The following is a 23,135-nucleotide window of genomic DNA, read 5'->3' on the forward strand; positions in this document are numbered from 1 at the left end:
AGCTCCCATCAGTTGTCTGCATATGAATAAATAGGAATTTACATAATTTGAATTCTTCAGCAATGAGGGGAAACTTCTTGCATTCATGTATTTTCATTCTCACTCAGTTCTCCCTATGTTTAGCTGAAGAGGCTAAGGTTATCAGTATAGATTGTGGTTATGGCATAGAGAAGTTAGCACTGCTGCCAGTTTCTTCAGAACTTTGTTTTAATCACTGGGTTAACTTGTAGTCTCAGGAATTCAGTAGTCCGTTCATTCCTTTAAGCTGGATTTTATTATCATCCAGTATACCAAACTGTTAAATTCTGATATATATTCCTGGGTCTACCTACAAAATAGAAGTAGGAAAATCTACAGATAGTACAACTATGTTGTTTAAAGATTCTACATTTAGTGGTTAAATGGAGAGTTTACTAAGAAGAATCCTGTCTTTTTTTCCATGTCTTTTTTCTTAAAAACAAACAACAACAAAACAAACATAAACACACTCTGAGAGATGAGGAAAAACTGTAATGGCAGAGTAGGGGTAGGCAAACTATGGCCCACATGCCAAATCCAGACCACCACCTGTTTTGTAAATAAAGTTTTTTGGAACATAACTGTACCCATAGTCTATGGCTGCTTTCATGCTACAGTAGCAGAGCCGAGTAGTTGAGACAGAGACCATGTGGCTCCTAAAGCCTAAAATATTTCACTATCTGGCCCTTTATATAAAAGTTTGCTTACCTCTGCCTTAGAAAGTTAAGCATACATTTCTAAGTGTTGTTCTAAACCTCCAGACACCTACAGTTAGACATTTAGCTTAAAAAACAAACAATAAGCTTACTAAGCAATAAACTTACGATTTAGACTGGTGCCCATTTGAAGTTTTAGAAGGATTATATCTTTCTAGAACAAAAAAGAATGCAGAAATTAGCAACAGTACTGCTATTTATATTTTAAAATATCTATCTGTATATCCACAAAGAAAGATAAATCAAAGATATTATTCTTTATCCATCAAACTGGTAACACTTTAAAGTGCCTTAATATGAAATACTGGTAGAAACAGGCACATTCATGCTATTGGTAGGATTATAAACTCATATAATCTTTCTGGAAGGCAATCTGATAATATTATCTTATCATACTGAAATGCACAATCCACTGGCCCAGCAATTATAATGAAAGGAATTTACCTTACAGGTATATCTGGAGGAACACACACACACACACACACACACACACACACACAGTTTATTATAGTATGGTTTGCAACAGCAGAAATGGAAACAAATGCACATCTACTGGGGACTAGTTAAATCTATTATGGTATCTTAATATATTATAACATAATCTTGTTAAAAAGAATACACTAGAGCTTTATACTGATAGAATAACAGTTCTAAAACAAATTAAGTTAAAAAATAATAAAATTTTAAAAATTAGATAAAGTGAAAAACACAGGTAGTAAAGAGTAGCTGCAACTTATCTGCCATATATTTGCCAACAGTTAGCTTTGGGGCGAGAGGATGGGGGAAGAGTAGTAGAAGGATAAGATAGCCTTTAAAAAGTTTAAGAGAAAATGTAAACTTTCTGGCCTATAGCTAGCTATTTACCACATATCAACAATCTTGGGTTCCTTTTTCCAATAACTGCAGCTTTAAAGCAGAACTAAGAAATGGATACATAGAAAAAGTTTGTTAACCTTATAATGGGTATTATCTTAGTTTTGTCTCTTTGCTTTAAGATCACTAAAGACAACAAGCTAAGGATTAAAAAGCTCCACATTTTAATCTCCCAAAACAGCTTATTTACTAGTGTAAATCGACCTCATTTAAGAAGTTATTGCTCTTGGCAAAGAAACATTTGTTTTTTTATTTTTTTACATAGTTTTTAGAGAGCTATATGGTGAAGCCCAAACATTTGCTAGGTTCCTGACCTTACCACTGTTAACTGACACAGTCATCACCTCTTCAAACCACACTTGAATTCCCCAAGGCTACTGGCCTCTCAAGTTCTTCTGAGAGTCCAAGAGAGTAGAGGTGGAGGGGGTTTGTGTAGCAGACAGCAGACTTTCTTCCCAGACCAAAAGCCCCAGGGAGGATAAATAAATATGGATACAAGAAGAGAAGAGCCATGGTAAGCTACGATGACCTCTTCTTGCCTGGAGTTTTACCATCACAGAACCAAGTATCTTCATGAAGAAGATGAAAAGACAGAAGAATGGCTCTTGGGGTTATGGGGTACTTATCAAACTGAATTCATGAACTCTGAACTATTAGTTCAAACACTTAATAATAAAACTAGTTAATTCTGATCTCTAATTGTCTATAATTCTTCAATTTTAAAAATTTATTTAGGGGGGATTAGGTTTGTTGTTTATTTATTTATTTTTTAGTAAAGGTACTGAGGATTGAACCCAGGACTTCATGCATGCTAAGCATGCACTCTACCGGTGAGCTATATATACCCTCCCACTATGATTCTTCATTGTTTAAGCCGATTCAGTTCAATTCATTACTAAGCACTGGATCATAAAAACTGGGATAAGATATACAAAAGAATTATTAAAGAAATATATGATGTGACCATGAGAAATGTATGCTCTATAAACAGCTTGATTTCAAAACCAAGAGGAAAAGAAATACTTACTTTGTTCTCCAGGGCCAAAATTGGACTGCTGAGACTCCTAAGAAAAAGGGACATAAAATTACAGAGTGACATTAAGAGAAAAAGTTTCATTAGAGAAAAATGCTCCAAATTAAACTATTCAATTCCAGTTAATTCAATGAAAGCTCCTGCTGAGTTCCTAAGAATGCATAAAAGAAAAAAAAAACACTGAAAGAATTTAATGATTCCATCTGATCACCCTCAGTAATACTGTGGTCAATAACAGTTTCCCACAGTTTCATACAAAAAGCGTCAAGCTATCTAATAGTGTTTCTTTACCATTCACTTCTTTTTAGCAGCATCCATAGTACTCATATCCTAAATTGATTCTTGGTCTTAAGGAAATGTAATTTTTAAAAAGTAACACTAAAAGCCATATGCTAGAGTGAAAACAGCTGTACAACACATACAGTCTCAAAATATACCATGTCTATGGACTAGCAAACCCTGCATGATTGTTCCCAATTATTCCCATGTCATTTTACTCCCCTTCACTGTTCCCAATATCTTACAAACAATTAGCAACTTGAGGAAGGGATTTGTCATATACTTCTTTGTAAGTGTTATACTAGCACCGTGTCTGGCACTCAGGAAGCACCAGCAAAAAGAAAACCAAAATGTCACTGTCACTGAAAGAAACATGACTTTTCAAACTCATCTATCATGACCAGAACAGCTGTTCCACATGTGCAGATGGTGCATTCTTCCAGGTTAAATCTGTGGTACACAACGTAGTACTAAAATTACACAAACATCCCTATCATCCTTAAAAGCTTACTTAAAAGTAAACACAATCTTCCTTTAATGACAGAATTATCTGTGAAAGAGAAATCCAAGCAGTATTGAAACTAAAATACAGTTTGCTGTTAAAAAAAAAAAAATTGCAAACCTACATCAATGGTGAATGATTTTCAAAAAAGATGTGAAGATTATCCAACAAGGAAAGAATTCTCTTTTCAACAAAAAGTGCTGGGACAAGTGAACAGCCATATGCAAAAGAACAAAAGCCGAATGCTTACCATAGACGATATAAAAAAGATTAACTTGATGTGGATCAAAGACCTAAATGTAAGAGAAAAAACTACAAAACTCTGAGAAGAAAATGTAGTGCCAAATCTTAACCATCCCGGATTTGGCAAAGAATTCTTACAAATGTCACAAAAAGCACAAGACACAAAAGAAACACATAAACTGGACATCATCAAAATTAAGAACTTTTGTGCTTCAAAGGACACCATCAAAAAAATACAAACACAACATATTAATTGGGAGAAAATATTTGCAAATCATATTTCTGATAAGAAACTGGTATCTATAATATATAAAGAGCTCTTACAGCTCAGTGATAAAAAGCCAAGTAACTCAATGAAAAAAATGGGCAAAGGATCTAAATAAACACTTTGCCAAGGATGATATACAAATGGCCAAAAAGCACATGAAAAAATGTTCAACATCATTTGTCACTGGGGGGAAATGCAAATCAAACCCACTTAATGTCGACTAGTATGGCTAGAATCAAAAAGACAACAAGTGTTGATAAGAATGTGGAGAAACTGGGAGCCTAGAGGGAATACAGAGTGGTGCAGTTAACTGCTTTGGAAAGCATTCTGGCAGTTCCTCAGATAACTAAAAATACAGGATTACCATATGACTCAGCAAATCTGCCCCCAGGAATATAATTGAGCGAAACAAAAACATATGTCCACACGAAACCTTGTACACAGCATTATTCATAGAAGCCAAAAGCTCGAAACAACTCAAAAGTCCAACAGCTAATGAACTGTGTAAACAAAACACAATATACATCCATACAATGGAATATTATTTGGTCATAAAAAGGAATGAAGTACTGATACATGCTTGAAAGAACCTTGAAAATACTATACTAAGTGAAAGAATCCAGTTGTAAGAGACCACATACGGTATGATTCATTTACACAAAATGTCCAGAAAAAAAGAAATCCATAGAGAGAGGAGATTGGGTAGGGTTGGGAGGGGGACAGAAGGAAAAAGGGTGATAACTAAAGAGTAGGGAGTTTCTTTTTGAGGTGACGAAAATGTTCTAAAATTTGACTGCAGTGATGGTTGCACATGTCTATGAATATACTCAAAATTATTTAATTGCACATTCTGATTGGGTGATTGCATGGTATGTGAATTATACCTCAATAAACCCATTCCAAACAGCCTTTAAATAGACCAGTGGCTAAGAGATTACTCCTGTGAATTTTATTTAAACTAAAAAGTATTCACCCCCCTGAATGGCTAATTGTCTTATACTCATTTACACAATAAATGGCCTACAGGTTTAATAGCCCAAGCTTTCAAGTAATCTCTGACTTCTTCTCACCTCTGACAACAGTCAGACAGCACGTTACCAAATATGAATGGATTCTGTCTCCAAACATCTACTAAATGCAACAACTTCTACTTTCCATCTACACTGCAAAGACTAGGTTCTCACCTTTCTTCATGTATGAAGGCCATCTAATGGATCTTCCGGGCTCTAGTCTCTCTCTTTCACTCAACTACAGCCTCTAGTTGACCTTTCTAAAGCTGAAGTCTTAGTATGTGTCATCATTACTCTCCTATTTTTCACAGAGCTGCCAACGGCTCTTTTACTCCTATGGATAAAAACTAAACTCCTTGATATAACATTCACTCACATGTCTAAGTACTGGAAAAACAGAATAAGCAAAATCAGGCAAACGTTTTGTGTACTCATGGAGCTTAATGTCAATGGCTATCTTTGCAAATACTCATGCAAATCGAGGTAATATAGCAATTGTGTTAAATATAACGAAGGACAAACACTTAAACAGTATTAAATAAGAGGTTATAATTGTGTGTGTGTGTGAGCATGCATGTGCATGAGGTGGGGGGAGAGAAAGAGAAACACACAAACACACACACGTCTGGTCAGGAAAATAAGCAAAGGCTTCCTTGAATAGATACTGTTCAGGATGAGATATGAATGATATGTAGAAAGTAAACTGGGAAAGGAAGGGAAAGGAAAGCCTTTGGGGTGGAGAGAACATCATGTGTAAAGGCCAGAAACGACAGGAGCACAGCTAGTATAAAGAACTAAAAGGCAGCCCATGGTAGGAAAAAGTATAAAAGGAAGAGTGTTAAGAAATTAGACTCAGGACCAGAGAAGCTAGATCATATAGCTTGTAGACTTTATAGAACATATTAAAGGTTTGTGGATGTGTGTAGTTTACTAAGAAAAATTATATGACCACATTTGCACACTGTGATGACCACCTTGGCTGTTATGTGAAGAACAGCTTTGAGAAATCTAGAATGGAAGTTAAATTAGGAGATTACTGCAGTGGTCCAAGAAGGAGATGACTACAGCTTGAACAAACTTGTCTCCAAGCTTTTTTTGATCATAAACTCCCCATCACTGCAAAATTTTTGCATTTGTATCTCCCAAATATGTATAGTGTATATTATATGTATATTATTTAACTATTATACAAGACCAAAATATTGAAATTTTAAAAGGCTCATATAAAATGAAATGAATATTTTAGAGTAATTTTTAAATTATATTTGTCAATGGCGAGTACACTTTTCTTAAACATATAAAAAATAGTGCTTAAAAGGTCTGACACTAAAACTGGCTTATTTTCACGTTAGGTTTCATTGCATATCACAAAGACACAGCCACACAAATCGAAGAAGTGCGATACTGACCCAATTTTTTATCTTATACCTTAATTATGCAAAGATTTCTGTTGAAATTGAGCTAACAGACTTCCAATGTTCATAGATACAAATCAGTTTTTCAAGAAAATAAATTAAAAGGTTGCATTTTAATATTTTTAGGAAAAGGTTCAAAACCCACTGAAGTTACAAAATTCTGTTTCCAAGCCTTTAAAGTTTGCACATATGACAGTCATCATGGTTTTTGTCAACAATAAAAAATACATAATGACATTATTTTTATAATGTTTTCCTAGCTTGAGGCAGGTATTTTTCATTCATTGTTAAAACGTTTTTACCCTGAGAAGACAAGAAGGTTTATTATTCTTTTAAAAATATGCTAAGAGAAGATCTAGCATATTTGGGACTTGTGTGTGTGACAGTGAGAGGAGAGAGGGAGAGCAGAGTGAGGGAGGGAGTAGAGAAAAGGGAAGGAGGAGAGAAGAGGGAGGGAGAGAAAGGGAGGGAAGGAGGTGTCTAATTCATTTTTAAATGAGATAATTCTTGTATGTCATTAAACAAATAATCAGTGAACTTCTAGGTTAATATAAAAGATATCTGGGAGTGTCACACAGGTTCCATATGAAGACAGAAGGAGGGAAGAGAAACTATACTTTAGGCTTTAACTTGTTATAGCTTTCTTTGGTCCACAAAGAAGTAGCTCTTCAAGTATTTTATAACTGAAAAAGAATCTAACAAATATCTTAAATTAAGACTACCAGAAGCACCTATACTTTCATCCATCTGTATACAGCTAAGTTTGTACACTGCATGATTTATTCTAATATTTGTTTTTTGAATCTTCAGCTTTGTTTCCTAAGCCTGTTTCAACAGTGTTTCCTGACAAAGGAGTGCATTTTAGTATGTTCTCTCTGTGTTCCCTCTGTACTGGATTTCCATCATTTTCCCTGGAGCAGAAAGACCAAGCTTTTAAACAAAGGTATAAAACACTGGAGGAAACCACAAAAGATCTTTAGTAACATTTTATTAGACTTGATGTATATTTAAGGCCGAATTGAATATCACAACATTCAAAATATCACCAATTACGAATTACTATGCTCTCATAGTTTCATTAGTTACTATCTCAAGGCACCTGTTACACACTAAAAGCGAAGTTAATAATAAACATGCATGTTCAAATTATCGATGATAATCTGGATTTTTTTTCCTTCTGTTTTCTGCTTATGGCATCTTTGTTTCTACCTTGTGGTGGCAGACTAAGAGATCGCTCACATTAGGAAAAGGAAAATTTCAACTCTGCCATTTTCTTATTTGCTCTGAAATGCATGTTAGTGTTATTTTCATTCATATTTTCACAGCAGATAGGTCTTTTAAGCCACTTGTGTACACTAGTGAAGATTAGCTGAATTAAAACCAGTTAATATAATCTGTAAATCACTGTAACCAAGCATACTTAAAAGTGCAATATGCCACAGTTAGGAAGAGCACATGAATGAGAGCAATTCTATCAACTTTTCCACACTCAGAAGACCTAAACTTCTCTTGGGATAACCTCACATACCAGAAATAAAATGTGACAATCTGCCACTCAGATCAAGAGAAGTAATACATGATTATTTGATTTTTTCTTTTATTTTAAGATTAAAAAGTAAATAAATTGGTATTTTTAGAACTAAAAAATAAGAGTAAAGTTTTCATTCTCCCACAACACTGGGATATATGCATTCTACTTTAGAGAGCACTGACTTGTCATAGTGGTAACAATAAATTTGGAGAAAAATGAACGAAACTGAAAGATATTAAAGGAGTTAAAATCACTAGGGCTTAGTGACAGTCCATGAGGCGTGATGGAGAGAGAAGTGCCAAACATAACTCCCATAAGGTTTTTTTGCCTTCACTAAGATAGGAAATAGTACAAGAGGACCATGCTTGTTTCCTTTTTGTTTGCTTTTTGGTTGGGAACTAGCGGGGATAATTATGAGTTCTTCCTACAAGATGCTTCAAAGGCACCTGAAACTCAACGTCTAAGAAGTGTCAAGTATAGAGCTGGATACATATATGTGGAATGCAAATATGGTCTGAAATTAAAATAAAAATTTGTGAAACACGTAGGTAAATAGGAATAGGGTACAAAGAGAAGACAACTTAGGTCTAAGCTTGGTACATATAACTATGTATCCAACTAAACAGTAACATGTAATTCTTTCTTTCTTCTGTATTATTTCATTTGCACGCCAAATGTTTGGCACACTGGCAAAATACATTCTCCTTTTGTATTCTTATAGTATGCAGCATGATGCCTAGAAAACTTACCTTTAATGTAGAGATAGTTTTTTAAAAAAGGAGCAACTGGAGAAACAAAGTAAATCTGGATGAGCAATGTATAGTGGGAGACAAGGAAGAAATAGTTTAAAAAATAAGCCCAATGAAGATAAAAAGTGAAAAAAGTTAATTGGATCTGCCAGAATGGGCAACTGGTGATCTGAACGGTTTTGGTGAGGCATTAAGAGTGGAAGCAAGATCAGACTGGACTGAGGATTGAGTGAAGGAAAGTATACAGATAGCAAATATGAACTAGTCTTTAATAAGTTTAAAAGGGAGGAGTGGCTGGTGAACAACATGGAACAGATGGAATTTTTTGTTGTGCTGTTTTTAAATGTGACAAAGAATGTTTAAGCAAATGACAGGGATTCACTAAACTAGATCTCCAAATATGTTCTTAAAGTCAACTTCGCACACAGCACTAGCCATCTGTAAGCTGCTCTTTCAGATCTGTTAACGAGTGCGAAATCCTTTCTGTCCTGCGCCTCATCTTCCCGTGTGGGTCTGGCACTCTTATACTTCCCTTTCTAACCTCAGTTACTACTCCAAATTCTATCTTTCTATCTCCAAATTCCCTAAGTATCAAAACTTTGTCCCTTCTTTGTCCTCTCATTGAACCTAGTCCATACGGTTAGCGCACAAGGGGAATAAGTACCTTTTAAAATTTCATATAAAGCTTTAAGATATATTACACAAAAAGTTGTATTCACTGAAAATTCATAGGATGAAACAAATTATTAAAAAGCAAAATCCAACCTGTAAAAGCAACCCAACCAAAGCAATAATCATTAAATAGTCAACTGAGCTGTTTCAGAAACAAAAAATCTATACACAGTTATCTGGGTGTATATATCCAAATATAGTCAATAAACATTTGTTGAACACCTATTATGTGCCAAGAACTATGCTACGCATTGGCACATAATATTGAACACCTAAGTGCTTCAGTGCTGTATCTATAGCAGCTAGGCACAGCAAGGGGTTGTTTCAAACACACAGTACATTTGAGTAAATGGAGTCAAAAGCTTTAATTTGCTCCAAACTATCACTGGAAAATTTACTAACCTACCTCTAACCATACTCATTCACTCTGCTTTCCCTCCTATGAAAAAGAATGACCTAACTGTGTTCTGTTTCATGGCCGATATCCTCTACCTGGGCAGGATCTCAATCCCTCTTCTAAGGATTTCCTAAGGTTACCCTCTCTCTTTCCCATGTATCCTTTTTCTTTTTTTAACAAAATCACTATGATCAGCATATAAGTGATAAAATATCCTCATCTTATAAAAATATTCCCCTGATACTATCACCATATCCTTTTTTGGCACCATTACATTTCTCTGTCACGTTTCACAGACAATGCCTCAAAAGAAAAATCTTCGTTTATATAATCTCCAATACCTTTTGAGCCCACTGCAATCATTATTCTCCTCAGCTTTCTAACAAAAAGTGTTCATGTCACCAATAAAGGATACATTGTCAAATTTAATACCTGGAACTTAGTAAGTATCTGTTTGATAAAATACATAAACATATCAAGTTTATAGAGATGAAACCATAATATCTGAGATTAAAAAACTGTTAAATGGGATTAACAGCAGATTAGACAAAGCAGAACAAAAGATTACCAAACCTGAAAATATAGCAATAGAAACATCACCAAATGAAACAACAAAAGATTGAAAAAAATGGACAGCACATTACTGAATTGTTGAACAACTTCAAGAGGCCTAATATACACATAACTGGATTCTCTAAAGAAGAGGAAAAAAAGGAGGAAGAAGGAGTACAGAAAAATATTTTGAGGAAGTAATAGCAAAAATTTTCCAAATTTGAGGAAAACTATAAAACCAAAGTTTCAAGAAGCTAAAAAACAAACAAACCCGAGCACAAGAAAGATGAAGAGAATCAAGATACAATATAACTGAACAACTTAAAATCAGTGAAAAAAACTCTTAAAAGCAGCCAGAAAAAAAAAGGACATATTACATACAGATGAAGAAAAAAAGTGACATAAAATCATAAAATCAGAAATAATGCAAGTCAAAAGACACTAGATCAACATCTTCAACCTAGAAATACATATTTAGCAAAAGTATCTTAAAAACAAAAAAGAAAAAAAGAAATAAAGACTTATTTCAGACATACAAACGCTAAAAGCATCCATTACTAGCACATAAACACTATAAAAAATGTTAAAGGAAGTCCTTCAGGTAGAAGAAAAATGATACCAGACAGGAACCTGGATGAACACAAAGGAACAAAGAGCAAAAGAAATGCTAACTATATGGGAAAATTCAAAAGCCCTTTTTTCCTATTATTTACATCTCTTTAAAAAATAATACTTTTTAAAAACACCTTTATTGTGGTATAATTCTGGTACATAAACTACACATACTTCAGATGTACAATTTGATGAAATTTGATAGATGTATGCACCTATGAAATCACTACCAAAATCAAGATAGCTAACATTTCCATTACTCCCCAAGAAGTGCAAATTTCAAATTCCCAATTTATCGCTTCCTGCCCCCTTCACCCCCGACTATAAGTTTGTTCTCTACGTTTGTGAGTCTGTTTCTGAATAACTGACTTTTAAAATAGAAAACAGTGACAATTTTGTGGGGTTTATAACTTACATGAAAGTAAAATGTATGCAACAGAACATATGGTATGAATGGAGAAGTGCAAGCATAATGTTGAAAGGGTTTTACATAATAGAAAAGAATGCCTTAGTATTACTTGAAATAGACTTGAATAAGTTAAAGATATATCCTACAAACCCTGAAAGCAAAAATTAAATAACATAACAGTAATTGCTAATAAGCCAAAAAGGTAATGCAATAATAAAAAATACTCAGTCCAAAAGGGGAAAAAAGACCGGACAGAACAAGTAGATAACAAAAAGCAAAATGACAAGAGTTAAACCCTGCCATATAAATAATAATATTAAATATAAATGGTCTAAATATCCCAATAAAAGAGCAGAGTGTCTGCAGGCCAGAAGGGAGTTGCACAATATATTTTAAGTGATGAAGGGAAAAAAAAACCTGCAATCAAGAATACTCTACCCAGTAAGGCTTTCATTCAGATTTGATGGAGAAATCAAAAGCTTTACAGACAAGCAAAAGCTAAAAGAATTCAGCACCACCAAACCAGTTTTACAATAATGATAAGGGAACTTCTCTAGGTAGAAAAGAAAAGGCCACAACCAGAAATAAGAAAATTATGAAATGGAAAAGCTCACTAGTAAAGGCAAACATACAGTAGAGATAGGAAACCATCCACACACAAACTAATAAGGACATTAAAAGACAAAAGTAGTAAAAAATCATCTGTATCCCAATAAGCAGTTAAAATATACACAAAACAATTAGATGTAAAATATTATATCAAAACCAGTAATCATGAGGGGAGAAGAATACAAATGCAGGATATCTAAAATGCATTTGAAATTAAGAGATTAGCAACTTAAAATAATCATGTATATATATATAGACTTCTGTATGAAAACCTCATGGTAACTGCAAACCAAAAATCTGTAATAGATATACACACAAAGAAGAAAGAGGAATCCAAACATAACACTAAAGAGACTCATCAAATCATAAGAGACCAAAAAGAAGAAAGAGAATAAAAGACCTACAAAAACAAATCAAAAACAATTAACAAAATGGCAGTAAGAACATACATATCAATAATTATCTTAAATGTAAATGGATCAAATGCTCCAACCAAAAGACAGAGACTGGCTAAATGGATACAAAAATAAGACCACTATGTATGCTGTCTACAAGAGACCTACTTTACAGCTAGAGACACATACAGGCTGAAAGTTAAGGGATGGAAAAAGGTATTTCATGTAAATGGAAACCCAAAGAAAGCTAGAGTAGCAATACTTATATCAGATAAAACAGACTTTAAAATAAAGACTATCACAAGAAACAAAGAAGGACACTACATAATGCTCAATGGATCAATCCAAGAAGAAGATATAACAACTGTAAATATATATGCACCCAACATAGGAGCACCACGTATATAAGGCAACTGTTAACAGACATAAAAGAAGATAAAGAAGATGTGGTGTATGTATGTATGTGTGTGTATACACACACACACATATTTATACATATATACAATACAATACTACTCAGCCATAAAAAAGAATGAAATCATCCATTTGCAGCAACATGGATGAACCTAGAGATGATCATATTAAGTGAAGTAAGTCAAACAGAGAAAGACAAATACCATAAGATGTCGCTTATATGAAGAATCTTAAAAAAATTTTTTTTAATTTACAAACTAGAAATAGGCTCATGGACATAGAAAACAAACTGTGGTTACCAGGGGAAAGGGTGGGAAAGGACAAATTAGGAGTCTGGAATTGACAGATACACATTACTATATATAAAATAGTTAAACAGGGACCTACTGAATAGCACAGGGAACTATATTCAATTTCTTGTAATGAGCTGTAATGGAAAAGAATCTAAAAATATATGTACGTATTTGCAGCAACATGGATGGACCTCGAGATTGTCATTCTAAGTGAAGTAAGCCAGAAAGAGAAAGAAAATTATCATATGATATCATTCATGTGGAATCTAAAAAAAAAAAACGAAAGAAAGAAAAAGAAAAAAGAGGACACTAATGAACTCATCTACAAAAGTAAAAGACTTGCAGACATAGTAAACAGTCTTATGGTTACCAGGGAAAGGAGGGTAGGAAGGGATAAATACGGAAGTTTGAGATTTGCAAATGTTAACCACTATATATAAAAATAGATAAAAACAAATTTCTTCTCTATATCACAGGGAACTATATTCAGTATCTTGTAATAACCTTTAATGAAAAAGAATGTGAAAATGAATATACGTATATATATGCATGACTGGGACATTATACTGTACACCAGAAATTGATAAATTGTAACTGACTATACTTTAATTTTAAAAAATATATATGTATGTATATGTATAACTGAATCACTTGGCTGTACGCCTGAAACTAACATTGTAAGTCAACTACACTTCAGTAAAAAATAAGTATTAATTTAAAAAAAAGAGAGCAGAGTTTCAGCTGAATACAAAAAAGTAAGACAAAAATTATGTTACCTATAAGAAATATATTTTAACTATAAGGACACTGGTTACAAGTAAAGGACAGAAAAAGGCATACAACTTACATTAATCAGAAGAAAGCTAGAGTGGTTCTATTAACATCAGGCAAAGTAAATTTTATAGCAAAGAATATTACAGGATTATAAGGGAGTCAATTCATAATGATAAAGGGACCACTTCATCTAGAGGTAGTAACAATTCCAAATGTTTAAGCACCTAAAAGAAGAACCTGAAAAACTATGAAGAAATGAACAAGCAAGGACAAAAACACAAATTGAAAATAATAGCTGTAATTAACTATAACTTAATAATTGACAAAACAAGTAGCATTAAAATGAATAAGAACATAGAAAACTTGAATACCATAAAACAACTTGATCTAATTGACATTTACAGGACACTCCACTCGACAGAAGTAGAACATACATTCTTTTCAAGTGTCCATGAAACATTCGCCAAAAGAGTCAATATTCTGGACCATAAAATAAGCCTGAACAAATGTAAAAAGATTCAAGTCACGCCAAGTATGTTCTCTGATCAGAATGGAATCAAGCCATAAGTAAATAATGGAAAATATGTGGAAAATCTCCAAATATTTGGAAACTAAATGATACTTCAAAATAATCCACAGAACAAATAAAATTAAAAGTTATGCTGGGAAGGTACAGCTCAAGTGGTAGAGTGCATGCTTAACATGCACAGGGTCCTGGGTTCAATCCCCAGTACCTCCTCTAAGAATAATTAAATAAACCTAACTACCTCCTCCCACCAAAAAAAAAAAAAAAAAAAAACAAAAGGAAAGAAAAAAAGAAAAGAAAAAATTATGTTGAACTGAATAAAAATGAAACCACATTTCAAAATCTGTGGGACACAAACAAAACATTACTTAGAGGATAATTTATAGCACTTGAAGTCTATATTAGAAAGTGAGAAAGATCTTAAATCAACAGCCTTAGCTTCCACTTTTAAGAATTTTTTTATTACATCTTTATTATGGTATAATTCCTGTACAGTAAACTACACATATTTCAGAGGTACAATTTGATGAATTTTGATAGATGTATACACCTATGAAACCACCAACACAATCAAGATAGGTTAACATTTCCAAGAATTTTTTTAAAAGAAGACCAAATTAAGCCAAAGAAAGCTGAACAAAAAAGTAATAAAATCAGAGTGGAAGTCAATGCAATAAAAATAAAAAACAATGGAGAAGGAAAAAAGGAAGTTTTTTAAAAAGAAGATCAATAAAACTTAGAAACCTCAAGCCAGAGGAAAGTGAGAGGGAATGGATACATTACCAATAAAAGGAATGAGAATTGGCATCTAACAGATTTTAGAAGTATAATTAGGAAAAATAATCAAAAACTTTAATATCAATAAATTTGACAACTTTGACAATGAGAGATAAAATGGACAAAGTCCTTGAAAGACACAAACCACCAAAGCACATTCAAGGAAAAACAGAAAACATGATGAGATTAATCTTTACAAAAATTGTCCTACAAAGAAAATTCAATACTCAAAGGTGAATTCTAACAAACATTTAAAAGAAATAACATCAATCCTATACAGGCTATTACAGAAAACTGAGGTAGAGGGAATTACGTGCCAACTTATTCCATGAGGTCAGCATTACTCTGATACCAAAACCAAAGATTACAAGAAAAGAAAATTACAGACCAATATCCCTGAAGAACACAGATGCAAAAATTCTGAAAAAATTTTTTTTGGAAAATCAAATTCAACACTATATAAAGCAGATAGTACATAATAACAAAATGGAGTTTTTACCATTAATGTAATATTGATCTAAAACCTTAAAATGAACCAATGTATTCACCATACAGACCAAAAGGGTCTAGAGAGATCCTACGATTATATCAATAAATTCAAAGAAAAACATTCAACAAAATCCAAAATTAATTCCTGATGAAGAACTCTTAGGTAAATAAAAGTAGAAGGGAACGTCTTCAACTTAATAAATAACATCTACAAAAACCCCACAGCTAATATAATACTTAATGGTAAAAAACTGAATACCTTCTCCTCTATGATTACAAATATGGCAAGAATGTCTACTCACCACTTCCATTCAACATTGTACTAGAGGTTCTAGCCAGTGCAATAAAGCAAGAATAAGAAATGAGGCATCCAGTTTAAAATAAAAGTTGTAACACTATTTGCAAATTACATCATTGCCAAATTAGATAATTCTATGATTAGTGAAAGAGAACACAGTAAGAAATGCACCACACACATATATCGTCAACTGCAAATTCCAAGGCAATTCAGTGCATAGAGAAGCTTTTTAAACAAATGATGCTGGAACTGGATACCCATATACAAAAATGAACTATGATCTATATCTTGTCACCATATATAGAAATTAAAATGGATCACAGACCTAAATGTAAAACATAAAACTATAGAATTTTGCAAAACTAGTATCTAATAATGGACTTACATGCAGAAAATACAGACAAGTCTCAAAACTTAAGAGGACCACAACCCAATTAAAAAATGTGCAAAAGATTCAGACACTGCACCAATAAAGATACAAAGAATAAGTATATGAAAAGGTGCTCATCCATAGAACAAGAGAAATGTAAATTAAAATCTCAATGAGGCACCTTCTACACAACTGCTAGAAAAGCTGAAATTTAAAAAGACTAGCCAAATAAATAAATAAATAAATAAATAAATAAATAAATAAATAAATAATAAATAAATAAATAAATTTAAAAAAAAAAGACTAGCCATATGAATATATATATGTATATGCATGACTGGGACACTGTGCTGTACACCAGAGATTGACACATTGTAATTGACTGCACTTCAATAAAAAAATTAAAATTAAAGTTAAAAAAATAAAAATAAAAAGATTGGCCATACCAAATGTTGGTACAGATGTGGAACAACTGGAACTACTGATATGAATAGAAAATGATTCAATCACTTTGGGGAAAAGTATGAGATTTTTTAAAAAAGCTAAATATACATCTAACATATACCTGACCAGTTCACTCAAAGTTATTTACCTAAGAGAAATAAAAGCATATGTTCATATAGAAACTTGCATACAAATATTCACTGCAACAGCAACTTAATTTTTCATAGCCAAAGTTCAGAAGCAAGCCAAGTATTCATCAATATGCGAATAGATAAGCAAACAGTGGTATAATCGTAAAACTGAATACTACTTAGCAATAAAAAAGAATGATTTATATATGCAACAATAGGATGAATCCCAAAATTACTGTGCTGAGTGAAAGAAACCAGAACAACAAAAACAAAAGAGCACATATAGTATCATTCTATTAATATAAAATTCTCAGAACTGTAAACTACTCTATTGTGACAGAAATCAGATTACACGGTTGCCTAGGGGTAGAAGGGGAAGAGAGCATCTGTAAGGAGGACAGCACTATAAAGGATCACTAGGAAATATTTGGGGGTGATTGTTATATCAATTATGGTGATGGTTTCACAAGTGAATACATGTCAAACTTTACAAAATTTTTTACTTTAAATATGTGCCATGGGTGGAAGGGACAGACTGGGAGTTCAAGATTTATAGATACTGACAGGTATATACAGAATAGATGAACAAGTTTATACTGTATAGCACAGGGAAATATATTCAATATCTTGTAGTAGTTCACGGTGAAAAAGAATATGAAAACAAATATATGTATATTCATGTATGACTGAAAAATTGTGCTGTACACCAGAAACTGACACAACATTGTAAACTGATTAGAACTCAATTAAAAAAAAGTGCCATATATTGAATATCAATTAATCCTCAATAAAGCTATTTAAAAGATACTTGATTGTTTAAAATTTAAGAACTAATAATGTATTATGAGATTTATAACATACCAATAAAAGCCCAGGGAATAAAAAGAAAGAATGGAAGCTATACTTTTGTTAAGATTAAGCTATATGTGAATGACACTATTTTAAAATAAATGTGCTATATAAAAATTGTAATATGTGTTAGTGCAAAACCTAAAGCAACCATACAAAACACACAACACAGGTCTAGAGGACTCAAACTTCCAGATTTCAAAACTTACTACAAAGCAACAGTTATCAAGACAGTGTGGCACTAGCATAAAAACAGTCAGGTAGATCAGTGAAACAGAATTGAGAGTCCAGAAAGACACCCTCACATTTACGATCAACTGATATTCCACAAGGGTGCTAAGACAATACAAGAGGGAAAGAAAAGTCTTTTCAACAAATGGTGCAGGGACAACTGGATATGCACATGCAAAAGAATGAAGCTATACTTCTACCTCACACCAAATACAAAAATTAACTCAAAATGGATCAACGAACACTACTTAGAAAAGATACATGTACCCCAATGTTCATACCAGCATTATTTATAGTAGTGAAGATATGAAAGCAACTGAAGTGTCTATCAATAGATAAATGGATAAAGCAGATATGAGATACACACACAGAGAGAGAGGAATATTACTCAGCCATAAAAAGAATGAAAATGTTGCCATTTACGACAACACAGGTGGACCTATAGGGTATTAAGCTTAGTGAAATAAGTCAGACAGAGAAAGACAAATATTGTATGTTACCATTTATATGTAGAATCTAAAAAATAAAACAAACAAATGAATGTAACAAAATAAAAACAGACTCACAGATACAGAGAACAAATTAATGGTCACCAATGGGGAGAGAGGGAAGTGGAGAGGGGGAAGATAGTGGTAGGGGATTAACAGATTCAAATTACTATGTATAAAATAAATAAGCTACAAGGATATATCTATCACACAGTACAGGGAATATAGCCAATTTTTATAATAACTTTAATGGACTATATCTATAAAAATACTGAAATCACTATGTTGTACACCTGAAACTAATATATTATAAATCAACTACACTTCAAATTTTAAAAAATGAATTAATGATTTAAATGTAGTTGTTAATATTATAAAACTCTTAGAAGAAAATAAAGGTGTAAATCTTTGTTATCTTGCATTGTGCAATGGTTTCTTAGACATGACAAGAAATAGACAAACAGTAACAAAAAATAAAATGGACTTCATTAAGTTGTAAAATTACTCTGCTTTAAAGAACACCATAAAAAAAAAAAAAGAACACCATGAACAAAGCAAAGACAACCCACAGAATGGGAGAAAATCTTTGCAAATCATATACCTGATAAGGGTATTCTAAAATATATAAAGAACGCCTATAACTTAATGATTAAAAAAAATTTTAAAATCAGCAAAATATCTGAAAAGATATTCCTTCAAATAAGATATATAAAGGCCAATAAACCCATGAAAAGATTCTCAGAGGAAGGGGTACAGCCCACTGGTACAGTGCTTGCTTTGCATGCGTGAGGTCCTGGGCTCAATACCCAATACATCCAATCAATCAATCAATCAATCAATCAATCAATCAATATTCTCAACATCATTAGCCATCAGAAATGAATATCAAATGAATACCAGTGACATACCACTTCACATCTACTACAATAGTTATGATCAGAAAGAAAGAAAAAAATAGTAAGTTGTCCAGAATGTAGAGAAATTTGAACTCATACATTGCTGGTGGGAATGCACATTTGCCACCACTATGGAAAAATCATTAGGCAGTTCCTCAAAAGATTAAACACAATTACCATATGACCCAGTAATTCCATTCCTAGGTATATAACCAAGAGAAATGAAAGTATATGTGTCCACAAACACTTCTACACTAATGTTTACAGCAGCAATTTTTATAATAGCCCCAAACTGAAAACATCTCAAATGTCAGTCAACTGATGAATAAACAAAATGTGACACATCCATACAATGGAATATATTCAGCCATAAAAAGGAATGAAGTACTGATACAATGCTATAATAATACATGAACCTTGAAAACATGTTAACATGTTTTCAAAGAGCCAGTCACAAAAGACCACATATTGTATGATTCCATTTACATGAAATGTCCAGAAGAGTAAAATCTATAGAGATACAACGTAAGATTAGTGGTTGTCAAGGATCAGGGGGTGGTTGGAAGATACAGAAGGGTGACTGCTAAAGGGTACAGGGTTTCTTTCTGGGGTGATGAAAATGTTCTAAAATAACTGTGGTGTTGGTTACAGAGCTCTGAATATACTAAAAAGCAGTGAATTGTATGTTCTAAATGGATGAACCGTATGGTATGTATATTATATATCAATAAAACTGTTACCGGAAGGAAGGAAGGAGGGAAAGAAGGAAGAAAGAGTAGCTATTAGCTAGAATTGTGAACTTATGTTCAAAGTCTTCTGATAAAACTCAAGTTTTAACTTTACAATTAAAAAAGAGGTACAGCTACTAAATAACATGAGATAGAATATTAAAAAATTATTATTTAACTCAAAAGAACCTCAAGAAAGGGAACAAAGGAAAAAAAGAGCTGATGGGACAAACAGAAAACAAGTAGCAAAATGGAACATTTAAATTCTATAATATCGGTGATAACACTAAAGGGAAATGTTTTGAATGCTCTAAGATTAATTGCCGAATTTGGCAGAGTAAACAAAAAATCAAGACCCAATTATAAGCTGCCTATAAGAAATTCACTTTAAGGGGGAGGATATATATAGCTCAAATGGTAGAGCACATGCTTAGCATGCACAAGGTCCTGGGTTCAATCCTCAATACCTCCTCTAAAAATAAATAAATAAACAAACCTAATTACCTCCCCCCTACCAAAGGAACAAAACAAAAAAGAAATTCACTTTAAATATAGAGGCACAAACAGATTAAAAATAATAGAAAATGTTAAACCATGTTAATAAATTTTTAAAAAGCTGGAGTGGCTATATGAGTATCAAAGTAGAGTTGAACAATAAACAAAGCAGACTTCAGAACAAGCATTAATACCAGATATAAAGAGGGAAATCTCATAATGAAAAAAGGGATTAATTGATCAGAAAGGCATAGAAAGCCTAAATATAAATATATATGTACATAAAGCCAAAGCCTTGAAACGTAAGACCCTAAAATGGACAAAACTTAAAGAAGAAACATACAAATCCACTGATACAAATACCAACACTCTCCTTTCAGTAACTGACAGAACAAGTAGAAAGTAAGTAAAAGTATAGATGACTTAACTACTTTCAGCCAACCTGATCTGACATATTCAGAACATATTGGGTCTAGTACACACAGAAGTCATCAAGAGAGATCATACACTGGTCCATAAAATATTTACATTACATTTTAAAGGAATGAAAGTATACAGCACATATTCTCTGACAAGAATGTAAATAAATTAGGAATCAATAACAAAACAGTATCTGGAAAATCCTCAAATATTTGAAAATAAAACCACATACTTCCAAATAACCCATGGATCAAAGAAGAAGTCACACAGGAAATTATGAAATATTTTGAATTGAATGATAATAAAAACAAAATATATCACAATTTTGAGATATACCTAAAGCAAGACTTAGTGGGAAACATTTTTAAATACTTTAAATAAGAAATGTTTACAATGTATTATCTAAGCTTCCCCCTTAAAAAATCAGAAGAAAAAGCAAATGAAACCTAAAATAAGTAGAAAGAAGAAAATAATCACAATAAAAGCAAAAATCAAAGAAATAGAGAACTGAAAAAAAATAAAAGATGGTTTTTTGAAATGACCAATAAAACTGATAAACGTTTTGCCAGACTAATCAAGGAAAATGAAAAAAAAAAAAGAGAGAGAAAATACAAGTCACCAATACTAGGGGAAAAAGGACTTTACTACAGATCTTACAGACATTAAAAGAATAAGTATATATTATAAGTAACTCTGTGCCAATAAATCTGACTACTGAGATGAAATGAACAAATTACCAAAACTGACACAAGGAATAGAAAATCTGAATAGCTCTATATCTAATAAAGTAAGTTATTCTGTAATTTAAAACAGTCTAATAAAGAACATTATGGCTACAAATAGCTTCACTGTTGAATTACATTAAACACTCAAGGAAGAATTAATACTAATATTTCACAAGTTATTTCAGAAAATAGAGATGAAGGAAATATTTCCTGGCTCCTTTTAAGACTCGAGCATTATCCTGATACCAAACCTAAGACACTATAAGAAGGAAAAAAAGTCTACAAAAAATACCCGCCAACCCTGGCACCACTACACACACACACACACACACACACACACACACACGCGCATGTGGCAAAGGCAAAAGATTTAAACTGATGCTTCTAAAAGAAGAATGGTCAAAAAGCTCATAAAGAGGTTCAACATCATTAGTCATCAGGAAAATACAAATTAAAACCAGTATGAGATACCTCTACATGCCCAGTAAAATGCTTAAAACTAAACAGACTGATAATACCAAATACAGGCAAGGATGTAGGACAAATGAAACTATCAGACATGATGGGAAATGAGAGCACGTTAAGATAGGCATGTGGTAGTCACTTTAATAAATAATTTTCAGTTTAGTATCAATTTAACATGCACTCAACAAATGGCCCAGCAATTCTACTTTTTAAACATATGATCCAGTATTTATCCATGAGACAAGAAAATATAAGTCCACACAAAGATTGCAAATAAATGCTTATAGATAATTAATTCTTAATGGCCCAAATCTGGAAAACAACCCAAATGTTCATCAATAGATAAATGAATAAACAAATTGTGGTATTTTCATACAAAAGAAATAAAAATTAACTCAGGAATAAAAAGGAACAATTACTGATACATTTAAGAACATGTAAGAATTCCAAAAGAATATGCTGAGCAAAAGGATGCAAGTATATATGCCAAAAAAGTATACACTGTATGGATTACCTTTTTATGAAATTCTAGAAAAAGCAAAACTTACCTATAGTGACATAAAACAGATCAGCAACTGTGTGGGGCCAGTGGTGGGGGTGAGATGGACTGCAAAGGAACATGAGGGAACTTTGGGGAGTGACGGAAATGTTCTAATTCTTGATTAGGATGATGGTTACACAGGTACATACGTCTATCAAAACTCATACTGTACTTTAAATATACGTGCATTTTTATATGTAAATAAAGTTGACTTAAAAAGTAAAAGCGTGGTATAGCACACATAGGAAGAAAGCTTTATCTCTACCTCATATCACTCACAAAAATAAACTAGGCTAGAGGTTAACATAGGAAACACAACTGCAATCACATTAAAAGAAGAATCAGAAATTACGCCTTCTTTAACAAGACATTAAAAAGCAAAAACTCGAGAAGAGAAAGATAAATTTATTCATCAGAAAGATAAATTTATTCATCAAAATTGAAATCTTCTAGACCATAAAACTTAAAAGGACTCTAACTGGAAGACACGTATGCAGA

General features: G+C 32.7%; 1 protein-coding gene across 5 annotated transcripts in view; it reads right to left on the reverse strand.

Moving 5' to 3' along the window:
- The window catches only part of AFF4 (AF4/FMR2 family member 4), a 75,417-nt gene that overhangs the window by 27,036 nt on the left and 25,246 nt on the right, over positions 1-23,135 (reverse strand). For all 5 annotated transcript variants that reach the window (XM_032476725.1, XM_032476723.1, XM_032476724.1 and 2 more), the window contains 2 exons: positions 2,635-2,671; positions 843-888 (listed from right to left, as the gene is read on the reverse strand). In XM_032476725.1, the coding sequence (XP_032332616.1) occupies positions 843-888; positions 2,635-2,671 (83 nt within the window). The remainder of the gene's footprint in view (positions 1-842; positions 889-2,634; positions 2,672-23,135) is intronic.

Source organism: Camelus ferus, chromosome 3 (genome assembly GCF_009834535.1).
Source record: "Camelus ferus isolate YT-003-E chromosome 3, BCGSAC_Cfer_1.0, whole genome shotgun sequence".
Taxonomy (NCBI): Eukaryota; Metazoa; Chordata; class Mammalia; order Artiodactyla; family Camelidae; genus Camelus; species Camelus ferus.